This window comes from Sceloporus undulatus, chromosome 1 (genome assembly GCF_019175285.1).
Source record: "Sceloporus undulatus isolate JIND9_A2432 ecotype Alabama chromosome 1, SceUnd_v1.1, whole genome shotgun sequence".
Classification (NCBI taxonomy): Eukaryota; Metazoa; Chordata; class Lepidosauria; order Squamata; family Phrynosomatidae; genus Sceloporus; species Sceloporus undulatus.
In genome coordinates, this window is record NC_056522.1 from 104,606,764 (window position 1) to 104,620,050 (window position 13,287).

General features: G+C 39.3%; 1 protein-coding gene across 4 annotated transcripts in view; it reads left to right on the plus strand.

Annotated features, from left to right (window-relative positions):
- Positions 1 to 13,287, plus strand: part of CEP85L (centrosomal protein 85 like) — a 184,733-nt gene that overhangs the window by 135,062 nt on the left and 36,384 nt on the right. For all 4 annotated transcript variants that reach the window (XM_042445869.1, XM_042445870.1, XM_042445871.1 and 1 more), the window contains exon 4: positions 2,668 to 2,789. In XM_042445869.1, coding sequence (XP_042301803.1) covers positions 2,668 to 2,789 — 122 coding nt within the window. The remainder of the gene's footprint in view (positions 1 to 2,667; positions 2,790 to 13,287) is intronic.

A 13,287-nucleotide genomic window follows, 5' to 3' on the forward strand; every position in this document is an offset into this window, starting at 1 on the left:
CACAAGGTATCTGCGTTCCTTTTTTGGTTGTTATCTGTTTTGACCAGGCCCTCTGTATAGCAGCCCAGCTCTTATTTCACATTAATTATAAAAATGCATGCACAGCCCAATTCTTCTTTGGTTGCTGTAGACAGAAGCCACAATTGTACATGTGTGCACTATTTATAAATAAGGTTACATAAGTATTTCTTCCCAGGTACAAAATGTAGTCTGTAGAAGGGCCTGGTGCGAGCATCCAGAAGCCTTTACCTTTTAGGAGCCCTTTAGTATGTCCATGGAATCTGTTTGCTTTACTTCCCACTGGAGGATTTCTATGAATGGTACAATGATGATCCCACAGTGGCTACTTCATAGCCCCACATTAGGAAGTTGGAAGCAGGCTTTCGGGGAAGGAACAGCAATTGCAGCAGAGGTACACAGGATTCATCAGCAAGTGGAAGCACATTTTACACTATGGTTCATATTTAGAATATAGGTATTATTTTTAAAAAATCTTTTGCCCAGTTACATGGGCAATAAAATGAGAAATTAAACAACACTCACTCAGTTCCTCTCAGTGGCATACCTTTTGTAGGCTTGTCATTCTATACACTTATTTCTATCCTAAATGTACTTTGTTTCTATAGTAATTGTTTTTTGCTCCTCCCCCCCCCACCGCCAGTTTCCTGAGCATACATCTCCCCTTTTCTGGGATTCTTTTAGTAAAACTGTAAAACCACTCTCTTGATATCCTTAATTCTACCCAGATGTAATAAATTGTACTTTCCTCTTTTACCCATCCATTATCCATGTTGTTAGAATCATACAGTTGGAAGAGACCACAAGGGCTTCCTAATACCTTAATGTTTTTGTTCCCCTCTGCTGTGTTTACATAATGAAAATCTGCAGATCAAACTAAACACAGATATATTTAAGACTCAGTACTGTGAGCAATACTTGAAGTTTTCTGTTTGATGATTCGGAATAGAATAGTCCAGTGTTCTGTTTCATTAAAGTAATTTTAGGGCCTGAACAGACAGGCCAAAATAAAGCTGCTTTGGGTCACTTTGGAGGTATGCTGTTTAAATGATGCATGCGTCCTAAGTGGCCGGAAGCCACGCCAAAGCCACGCTGCAGTCCTAAGGACTGGAGTGTAGATTTGGCGCAGCTTCTGGCCTTTTAAGATGAGTGTGCCATTAAAAAAGCATATCTCCAAAGAGACCCAAAGCAGCTTTATTTTGGCCTGTCTGTTCGCGCCCTTATATTGTGTAAAAAGCTCATATTGTGATTTTATTTACTTCCTGATTACAAAATAATTTACTATTATACTCACTTCCAAATCGAATTTAGTTATGGTTCTCAATTAATACTCTTTCCTAATTGGACTGCTAACTTCTGTGGGAGTCTTCTGAAATATCAGTTAAATTAATGAATGAATTAACTTGCTGACTGGCCCCTTTAAGTTGTTTTTTGCAATATTTAGAAATATCAAACTACCTGTCTTTCAGTAACACAGAATTTTATCTGTTAAGGACTGTTCTAAGTATTTGACACCATGTGTGTTGTATGAATCAGAAGTACCTTTGTTGTCCTGGGCAATGTCAAGGGAAGTGTATTTATATCACTAGAAAAAAAAGTTGGATACAAGTAATGGAAAATTACGTGTATGCTTTGGAACAAGGAGCAAAACCAATTAAGCTTTATCACTTTTTTAAAAAAAGGCATGCACCAGTATTAAAAAATACAAAACAAAATGTACTTCTACAAACACATTGCTCTTGCAGAATTTCTATACACTTGCATATTATTCATAATAGCCTAGTATCTCCTGGAATTCATCATGTGAAAGCGGTAAATATCAATTTATATGAAATGAAAATAAAACCAAAATGGTCTGTTTAACATAGGACAGACTTTAGTTGTTTGTTTGTTTGTTTTAAGAAACACGTATCTACCCCAGTAATCTAGGTAAACATTCCTTTTTTTGAACCATGATATTTCTTCCATGTATCCCATGTCTATTAAATTGAAAACATTTGTTTATTTAATATCTGGTACATGAGGAAGTTCTTTTCGCTGGTGTGCCTAGCATATTCTTTTGAAATATTACAGTAACTAGAAATAGGAACTTTACGTCTTCAGGAGTAACATTCCTTTTTGCCTTCATCTACCAGTGCAGACTGTCATCACAAATAAAATTTAAGTCAAAGAACAAAATCTTCATCATTATTGTTTTTGTAATTTGCACATTTCACTGACCCATGTTATACAACACAGACTGTCTGTGACACTGCTGATGGATACTTCATTTATACCTCCAAAGAATAATCTAATGGATATAGTCAAAAGAAAACACAATAATAGAAGCACTGTAGGACTCTTCAATTAGTTCCATTACAACAAAATTTAAAATAAGGAAATATTAGGCATAAACAAAGCAAATTAAAACATTCATAAACTGTAAAGCAACTATAGACCATGTTCTGGTACATCCATACCAAAGTAAGGACTGGTTTCTTTAGAGGCTTCCATAATTGTTTTCTGAAGTATATTTCTCTTAACTAAACACATAGTTGATACTTCTAAATGTATAAGCCCAACAAAGCATTGCTTGTTTGCTTTTTTTCTGAGGTTTTTTTTTTAACAGCACTGTCTCCTCTCATAGTGTTCTCATACATTTCTTCACAGGTTCTGAGCGGATCATCTCATCAGAGTTACTCAGCAGCAAGCTTTCAAGATTACAATAACTTGGAATCCCTGATGAAAATCAAAGAAGGGTTGTTAAGGCAAAAAGAGATTGTGATAGATCAGTGAGTAAATCCACTCTTAATCTCTAGATGTATTGAAATCATTGTCTATGTGATCAGGGCTTCTATGTCATAAAAAGAGCATAGCTGATGTTCTGTATTGTAAGACCCATTTAAAATAGGATTTAAAACAGAACAACCAATATTGTAAGGCCATTATATAACTTGATGATACATTCTGGCAGATGAAGCTGCCCTGTGTTGACACTATTGATTTGACTTTTCCAAGAAGGTCAAGTTGACTGGTAAGAGTTTTCCAAGTTCTTATTCAAAAATTTTCCCAGCTCTGCTGCCAGTTTGCCTTTAACTAGATTGACTCTTAAGAATTTTCTTGTGCAAAGCACCATATTAAAGGACATCTTATTATCCTGCTTCAAAAAGGATACCAGAATACTAGAACTGATACAGAATTGGAAGGTTCACAAAGCTCCTTACTGATCTCAATTTAATTTGCTTAACAGACATGTTATGCTGCTGCCAGATATTGTACAATATGGTTTTACAACTTGCACATTACAGTGGTGGCATAGGCTGGATGTTATTTTTCTATATTTTTTAGCAAATTCAAGGCCTTGAACATAAGTTCAGCAGCAAATCATAAAAAAAACACCTGTGGGAGCCTAGGTGATCAAAATGTCAAATTCTGCAAAATCTGGCTCTCAGAGTGACAGGTATAAGGCAAAGAACCTTTAATCTTCTATAAGATACAGTGGTGGAGGAACCATGCCTGTTTCAGTGGGATGTCTCTTTTCTCCCTGTAAGATCTCATGTCCCCTAAGGTGCTGCTTGTGAAGCATGCAGAATATTTTGAGCAGCAGAAAGGAAACCAAAAACTTCCCCTGTATGGGGAGTGGGGGTGAGGGGAAGAGAGAGAATGAATGAATGAATGAACAGAAACCTTTTCTCAGTGCATAGGTCTTTGTTGGTTACCAGCCTCTGTTGCTTATTTAGACAAAACTGAAGAGGATGAATTAGTTCATATGATCAGATAACCATTTTTGGATTCAAGAAGAAAATAATGATAATAGAGTTTCAGTCTTCTCTATATGACTGAGATGATCATTTCACTTGTTGTGAAAGCCAGTGTGGCATAGTGGTTTGAATGTTGGAGTACAACTCTAGAGACCAGAGTTTGATTCCCAGCTCGGCCATAAAACTCACTAGGTTACCTTGGGCAAATCACATACTCTCAGTCATAGGGGAAGGCAGTGGCAAACCTCCTCTGAACAGATCTTGCCAAGAAAGCCCCATGATAGGTTTGCCTTAGGGTTGCTATAAATTGGAAACAACCTGAAGGCACACAGCAATAACAACAACAAATTAAGCTGTAAACTGCCCCATTCCCTTCTGCCTCATTATTTTTGTTTTGGTTTTTGCTTATTAAACAGTAACTTTATGGTTTTAAAATATTAAATACTACATGGCTGTGAGAGCCAGCATGGTGTGGTGGTTTGAGCATTTCAGTGCAACTCTGATGACCAGGGCTCTAATCTCATCTTGGCCAGGGAAACAGACTTAGTGACATTGGGCAAGTTGTAGTCTCTCAGCCTTGGAGGAAGGCAAAGGTAAACTCCCTCTGAACACATCTGGCAAAACAAACAACCCCCATCCTGTGATAGGTTTGCCTTAGGATGGCCATAAATTGGAAATGACTTCAAAGTACACAACAACAACACGGCTGTATTTTAGCACTGGAGATAATAGTGGATTCTTGTAGAGTTACATCTGGTGTACTCTGTGTATTTGTCCTTTGCTCTTGTGAAAGCACAGATGTACACACACCAGTTAAATCACTAGTTTGTAACAGTTTGGCTTCTTCTGACCTTGATTGGCCATTGCATGCTATACATTTTCACTGCAGTGCTGAGATTTAGTACTGACACTGTTTATTTGGCAAGGATTGCCTAGAATGGTAGTGTATAAATGCCAAGTGCTAAACGTATGACATGAGTCACTAAAAATAATAGCACACTCATCAACATTTGCTGTGTTCTTTTCTAAACAGCTTAGGGGTGTTAAAAAGCTTTTTACAGAAAGGTAAATACAGAGGTTAGGATTTGAGTGAATAACTTTCTTTCCATAGGGGGTAATTATGTTTGAAATTCTGAAGCAGAAGTTGACTCTTTGACTTTATTACCACTAGCAGAACTATGCTTAACTCATGCATTGATGGATGAATTACATATTTCTAATTTTTGGCTGTTGGTAGAACTGTTTGTGCTTGAGATGTTCAGGTGACAGTATGCAGTTGGATATGTGTGGGTTATGTTGTTATATAGGCCCTGCTTACATACAAAGAGGTTTTTTTTAAAAAAAAAACACAAATCCAGATGAGCAGCCCTATCACTCGGTCAAAATTCATTCAATCAAACATTAAAGGTAGACTAGGCAGTTAAAGAGAAATAACACGTACAGGTGTTATAGTTGTCAGAATTGCTACTTGCTTTATCTGTGACTGTCTTATACATTATTCGTGCCAAAAGAGAAGTTGAAAATTGTTTTCGTTTGCTTTTATTTAATAAGCCTTCAACCTTCTCAGTAAAACTTTCTAAACATCTGTCAAATATATAGCTGGAATGTGACCGATCTTTCAGTCAGAAATGCTTGCACAGTTCAGATTTGTGACCTTGCTACTTGTTGTTGTTGTTGTTGTTGTTGTTGTTGTTATCCTTTATTTATAAAGCACTGTAAATTTACACAGCGCTGTACATGCAATCTTTTAATTAGGCGGTTCCCTGCCCTCAGGCTTACAATCTAAAAAGACACGACACAAAAGGAGAAGGGAGTGGTGGAGGGGAAGAGGATGAGGGCCAGTAGTTCTTCTCTGCCTCCGAGGCCTGGACCAAGGCAGATGGACTGGAGGGAGGGCTTGGCTTCTTAATGGATGGGTAAACTTCTTCCAGGGAGGCCTGTTGGAGTTAGCCTGCCTCTCTAGTAGGATAATACATATAAAATACATAGCAATACAGGAAATGATTCAATAAAACAGGCAACAAAAGAACATCAAATAGCAAGTGACAGTTATGCAATGCCTGGGAACACTTCTCTGAACACGATGGTCTTCAACTCCGTTTTGAAGCTGGTTAAAGAAGTGATGGCTCTTGCTCATGGGGGAAGAAGAGTGAGGGGCAGCGAGTGAAAAGAGGCAAATCTGAGATGGGGCAGAGGAAATGCTGGGCTGGGACAGCAGACCTTGACTACCAGAACGGAGGGCCCGAGTGGGAAGGTGAGGAGAAATAAGTTCTGATAAGTAAGGAGGGGCCAGTCCATGGAGGGCTTTAAACATCGACAGCAGGAGCTTGTACTGAATGCGGAAAGGGAGTGGGAGCCACTGAAGGGATGCCAACACAGGAGAGATGTGGTCAGAGCGGTGGGCGGATGTGATAATGCGTGCAGCTGAATGCTGGACAGAGATTAAAGAACGGAGGCGAGAAAGAGGAAGCCCAGCCAGGAGGACATTACAGTAATCAAGTCGTGAGACCACTAGGGCATGGACCAGGATCTTGGCAGTAGAGGCGGAGAGATATGGTCAGATTTTGGCAATATTGTATAAGAAGAATCTACAAGCCTTGGCTGTGGTCTGGATCTGAGGGATACACGACAGAGAAGAATCAAAGATAAAACCAAGACTGCGAGCTTTCTGGACTGGTTGCATAGAAATGTTGTCCACAGAGACAGAAAAGGAGTGTTGAAGGGTGGACTTAGGAGGAAAGACAAGAAGCTCCGTCTTGGACATGTTGAGCTTCAAACGCAGATGGCGCATCCACTGCGAGACAGCCGTGAGACAAGACGAAACTTGCTGTTCAAGTCTTGGAGAAAGGTCAGGGGTGGAAAGATACAGCTGGGTGTCATCGGCATACAGATGGTAGGAAAAACCAAAAGAGCTAAGGAGTTTTCCTAAGGACAGTGTGTAGAGAGAAAACAGGAGGGGACCCAGAACAGAGCCCTGGGGAACTCCAACAGATAAGGGAACAGAGGATGAAGTCTGATCAACTGTGACCACTGCAAAAGATCTGCCAGACAAGTAAGATCTAAACCAGTCAAGAACAGAGTCTGAGAACCCAAGGTCAGAAAGTATATCAACTAGAAGGCAGTGATCAACGGTGTCAAAGGCTGCAGACAAATCGAGAAGGATGAGAACAGAGTAAAGGCCATTAGCCTTGGCCTGTAAAAGGTCATTCGAGATCTTAGTGAGAGCTGTCTCTGTAGAATGCCGTGGGTGGAAACCAGACTGAAAGGGATAGAGGATGGAATTGGCTTCAAGAAACTCAAGACAGCGAGAATAAACAACCTGTTCCAAAACTTTAGAAAGAAAGGGAAGAAGAGAAATCGGACGATAGCTAGACAGAGAGGAGGGGTCAATTGAAGTTTTTTTCAGAATTGGGGAAATGAGAGCATGTTTGAAGTTCGACGGGAAGGAGCCTGTAGAGAGAGAGAGATTGAAGATATGGAGAAGAGAGGGCAGAAGAGAAGGAGCTATAGAAATTTGAAGACGAGTAGAAATTGGATAAAGAGGACAGATTGCAGGTTTGCAAGAGTTCATAAGTGTAGCGAGTTCATCCAAAGAGGCAGGAGGAAACACAGAAAATTTGTTAGGCAAGGGCAATAGAAGATTAAGAGCAGAAGAAGAATCGGGGGGGACTATCTCAGAGTGAATAGTGGTGATCTTTGAGATGAAGTAATTAGCAAAGTCATTGGGAGAGAATGATGAAGAGACAGGAGGAGAGAGAGGTTTAAGCAAAGTGTTGAAGGTGGAGAACAAATGCTGCGGGTGCCTCTCATTGGCAGAGATCAATGATTTGTAATAATTCTGTTTTGCCATAGAGAGAGGGCGCGTGAGAAAGAAGAAAGAATAAATTTGTAATGAATAAAATCAGCCCACTGTTTGGACTTTCTCCAAATATGTTTGGCTGCTCTAGAGTAGGACCGGAGAAACTTGATGATGGGGGTAAGCCAGAGCTGAGGCCTAGTCTTAGAGGAAGAAGTGCGTACAGAGACAGGGCCAAAGCGGTCAAGAGTCGAGGAAAGAGTGGAGTTAAATAAAGACATTGCTGAGTCAGCAGAATCTCCAAGATTTAGGGAAGAGAGAGATGAATCCAAGGTCTGACCAAGATGGTTAGAGTTAACAGACCGAAGATCACGAATATAGCGTTGAACAGTGTTGACGAGGAGGTGGAGTATAAGTGAGAGCAAAGGAGATTAAGTGATGATCAGATAGTGGAAAGTCAAGTGCCAGGTAGTCAGAAATGGCGCAGTTTGCAGCAAGAACTAGGTCAAGATAGTGACCAAGAGAATGAGTTGAAGAGTTGGAATGTGGTTGGAGGCCAAAAGAAGCTAGGAGAGAGTTAAAGCGAGATGTTGTCGGATTATTGGAATCATCAGCGTGGATATTAAAGTCACCTAGGATCAAATACTTCAGAATTTGAGGATGCAAAATGCATTTGCTCAAATGCATTGGTCCTTGCCTACATCAGCATGCTTTAGCTCAAGTAAAAGTAAAAACAAGAAGTCTGTCAGGTTCAGATTTCTGTTCCTATCAATGTTGAGCCCACTATTTCTGGAAGCTCACTATCAAGGGATGGCATGATAGTTATTCCTTGTTGTTTTGTCTTGACCACTTGGTAGTGAGAGGTATGCTTCCACTGCCAAACATTCCACCCCTGCTGCTCCATAAATTTGTCTGATAAATGTGGCTGTGTGCCGAATTCAGGGATGAGTGGTGTTCCTTATATAGCCAAAACATCATATATGCCTTACCAAATGTTACATCTGGGTAAACACGTTAAGGTGGCCTCAGGATGTCTTTGTGTACCTATAGATGTTCTAAGGATATCCTTTTTAAAATGGGGTAAGTAGAATTGTAACCAGAGTTTGAATGACTGAACTTTCATCAACAGAATGGCATCCCATCCGTGGAGCAGATCTCACTTTCTGTCCCCTGCACACTTATTCTAATCTGCCCCAGAGGGGATGGAGTGAACCTCCAGAATAGATTTGTGGGATGTGGGGGCCTACATGGAAGAAGAGAAGGAGGAAAGGTTTCACTTCTTGACTGGAAGTCCACCCAATGCAATCCTGGCTATCCCCTAGTGTTCAAAGTAGAGCATGGAAAAATTACCTTTGTGGATCACTCCATGCTGTCTGGATGATTCTGGAAGTTGTAGCCCAAAATGCTTTGGTTCCAAATGTGGCTGCACCAGAGGCTCATATAATGAAATTTATACCAGTTGTTCTTCACTCCTCTAGAAATCAAAAGAATAGATAGAAAACCCTGAAATTACTTGAATTGTTTTCTGTACCTGCCATGCTAACTGATGTATTAAAATAAATGTGGGGGCTGAAATTACTTCTGTCTATTCAGTTGCTAAATTTGACTGGCAAGAGGTCTGAAAAATGGGGCATTCATACATGCAAATTGCATGTTTAAAAATACATATTTTTTCTTGTTAAACGTTTATCAGTTATTTGCTTTACAGAGATTACAGTACAATTACAAGCATTTTACACTAATAATTTGGTGTAAATGTTTTTCAGTTTACTCAGCATTACTCAGTTTGAATTGATTGCTAAAGTCTCCTCCTTTTTACAGTTCATGCCCCAGCTAGAACCATACTAGATTTTTCTTTCATTCCCCCTCCCATATATCTTAATACAAAATAAGTATAAGTACAGTGGTGCCTCGGGTTACGAAAATAATTCGTTCCGCGGCCGCTTTCGTAACCCGAAAAGCCTTCGTAAGCCGAAAACCCATAGGCGCTAATGGGGAAAAAAGCCGCGGCTCTGCCGCGGCTCCATTTAAAATAGCGCCGGAGTTTTTTCGTAACCCGAAAAAACTTTCGTAACCCAAAACAATAAATCCCTATGGGATTTTTTCGTATCCTGAAAAATTCGTAACCTGGGTATTTCGTATCCCGAGGTACCACTGTATACAAATAAGTATTTGCTAATTTTTAATATCTTTACATGTTATCTTTTATCCCCCATGAATTATTTAAATACCTTGACAGAAGTTTCCATTCTCTTTCCCAATAGTCTGTTGGCTTCTTATTATTCCAGACCTTTACCCTATCCATTCCTCTTTCTTGGGTATTCTTTCCGATTTCCAGTACTTAGCCAGTATAATTCTGGCTGCAGTAACTAGATATAATACCATTCTTCAATGCTTTTTTTTCTTTATCTGCTCCCAAAATAAAAGTACTGCTAGAAACAGATAAAAAGAAGTTGGATAGTTTAATTTCAGATCGGGCCAGATTCAAATTACAACAGTTAAAAAGTAGGGATGTGGCTGCTGCATCCATTCCACTATAAGTAGTGTTCCCAAGTAATATACAGTTTCAGTGATACGAGCTCTCTGCAGCAGTTTGAAGGAGGAGGAATAATCAGTTTTGTGTCTTAAAATTTTGATTTTATTATTAATTTATTCTGTTCTTTGAAGTCTATCCAGAAGAATTCTTCACTATGGTAGATTCACTCATTTTTCATTCTTGAATGTTGGCTGTTTATGATGGGAAGCTGTCTCAATGACAATGTTGTTTGCTGCCAATTTTATCGGGGAACTTGTTTTGAAGGGACGGAGTAGTAAATGTAAAAGCTCTCTTCCTAAACAAATTGTACTTTTAGTCATGAGAATTTTCCAGAAAATTACATTTTGGAAAAATTTCCAGTGCCTTAATTAGAATGTGATCTAATTTGGCATGTTTATTTAACTGGTGTTTACTAAACCATTCTTTTTCCAGGAAAAAAAAAATGTTCCAACCACCCATAAAGATTTATAGTGATTTTTAAAGGGAAAAACCCCCTACTTAATGCAGTTTTAATATTATATTCAAACAGATGCAAAGGTTTATGTGGAAGTACTTTTATTAGAATATTACTTTTTTGAAAACATATATTCTTGCTTTACATTTAATTAAGGGGGGAAAGCACTAAAAATTGTTGACACACTACTTTTAACACACCAAGCTGTGCAATAGATGCTCTGGTTATCCACTCATCTGTTTTTGACTTTATTTTAGTTTTAACTCTGTTTTGCTGAGATCATTGGGGAACCTCAAGTTTCATTATCACTGCCTTTAAAATCACTTGCTGGTCTTCCACACTGCAGAAATAAAGGACTTTGACACCACTTTAACTGTCATGGCTCCATCCTGTAGAATCCTGGGAATTGTAGTTTGGAGAGGTATTCAGCTTGGTCTCTCAGAGAACTCCAGCACCTCACCAAACTATAAATACCAGGATTCTGCAGGATAGGGATATGGCAGTTAAAGTGATGTCAGACTGCTTTATTTCTGTAGTGTGGATACACCCTTAGCCAATCCTGTTTTGATATCCAAGATGTTATTAATGAATTTGAGAAAATGTAAAAAATAAATAAAAATTTAACACTTTACATGGAGAAATGAAACCCTGAAAAATGTTCCATTGCACATCCCTGGTCTCCAGTTGCCTTTGAAAATAGGTTGCTGTCATTTGTTCAATTTTTAATACCCAGGTATATGAAGTAACTGATCTGTACAAAGTTTCTCATATTCACAATCCACACCCTCTGGAATACCCTTCCATGGGAGGCTAAGCCAGACTCCTCCTGGCTTTCTTTTTGCCAGTAGGCAAAGACATTTTTATTCAAGTAGGCTCTTAATATATAATCGCGTCAGGGCAGTTTTTACATGGCATGTACGTTCTAGCTTTGTTGTTTAACTTCTGTATGTTTTATGTCATTTTATGCTGTTTTTACCTAGATGATTTTAATTGTTTTTAAATTTTTATTGCAACTTTTAAAAAATGATTTCATCTGTGAGCTGCCTTGGGTCCCTTTCTGGGAGAAAGGCAGCACAGAAATGAAATAAATAAATATGTAAAAAGGAAACTGTTAAACTGTTGCTTAGTGTTATATCTGAACTAGACCAATGGTTCCCAACCTGTGGGTCGGGACCCCTTTGGGGGTCGAAGGACCCTTTCAGGGGGGTCACCTAAGACCATTGGAAAACATCTATTTAATTACAGTTATGAAGTAGCAACAGAAATAATTTCATGGTTGGGCGTCATCACAACATAAGGAAGTGTATTTATGGGTTGTGGCATTAGGAAGGTTGGGAACCACTGGAACTAGACCATTTAATTTTGTAATTGTACTTTTCATCTTTTTGAGACTTGTACATTTCTTTCTCCCAGAGAATTATGGCCTAGTTTAAGTCTGATGCTTATGCTGTGCTGAATTTCCATTCTTGCACAGTTGCACCTTCCTTTGTTGCACCCGGATAAATTTTGCGTAGTGTACTTCTAAGAGAACAGAGAAAGGAGTGGTCGGATAGCTGGTTTTAAAAATGTAACTAGCTTTAAAAGAAAAATAATCCAGGAGATTCAGTTTCTTCTAAAAGAAATGAAGAGAAGAAAATGGTTACAGCAGAAGTTCATTAGGTACCACAACCAGAATTCTCTTAATGTCATGCATTGGTGTAATCTGCTGTTAAACCAGCAAATGTACTGTGTGTGAGAGAGAGACAGAGAGAGAGACGGGGGGGGGGGGGGGGGGGGTTTGTTTATGGGGGGGGGGGAGGGGGGGGGGGGGGGGAGATGTTATTGCATCTGGGAGAAAGAAAGAGCTGTCACCACAAAATTATAGCTAGATGGTGCCCTGGAGGCCCTGCCACTGATTGGTCATAGAGGTGAACTCCCTCACTAACAAACTACTGCACCACTGGCAACAGCCCCATGGTATCCGGAAGCTGAGCAGAAGTACGTTGGTCGAGAATTACAATCTGCTAGCATGCCGTAGAATCTCTACCCTTCAATTTTCTTTTGAAAAAAGGTGCCAAAGATGCTTAATAATATAACAGAACTAACTCTAAAAGGAGTCTGTGGACAGTAACAAAGATTGGCACAGTGCCTGGGAAGTGTGTCAGCTTGAGGCTTTTGTCCAGACCTATCACGAGAAGGTTTATACCCCTCTGATAAAGCATGAAACCCAGTGTCATGTAGTTTGAGCTTTGGACTGCAACTCTGGAGAACATATTTGAATCCCCACTCAGCCATAGAAACCCATTGAGTGACCCTGGACAAGTCATACTTCCTCAGTGCCAGAGGAAGACAGAAGCGAAACCTTCTGAACAAATCTTACCAATTAAAGAGATACTGTACACTTGAAGCAATTTGAAGGCGCACAACAGCAACAAAATGTAATCGACCAGGAAATGAGCAATCAGTAACAAATCACAAAATTCAATGCCACTTGTACTGTGCCTTTATATGACTGCCAGTAAGATAAAGCATGCATACAAACAGCCACTGACCTGGAACCATCAAGTTCAGTTTAAAACAACAATATCTTGCTAATAGGTACATGGTATCTTTTAGGTCCTTGAAGTACTCTTATCTAGGGAATGCCTGTAATTTTAAACAGCTTGGCATATGCACGTTTGTACATCAATCCTAATGTATGTAGATCAGAGCAAAAGGAAGAAAGATTATGTGTTGTATGATATGTAGTAGTGTTAAGTATTAG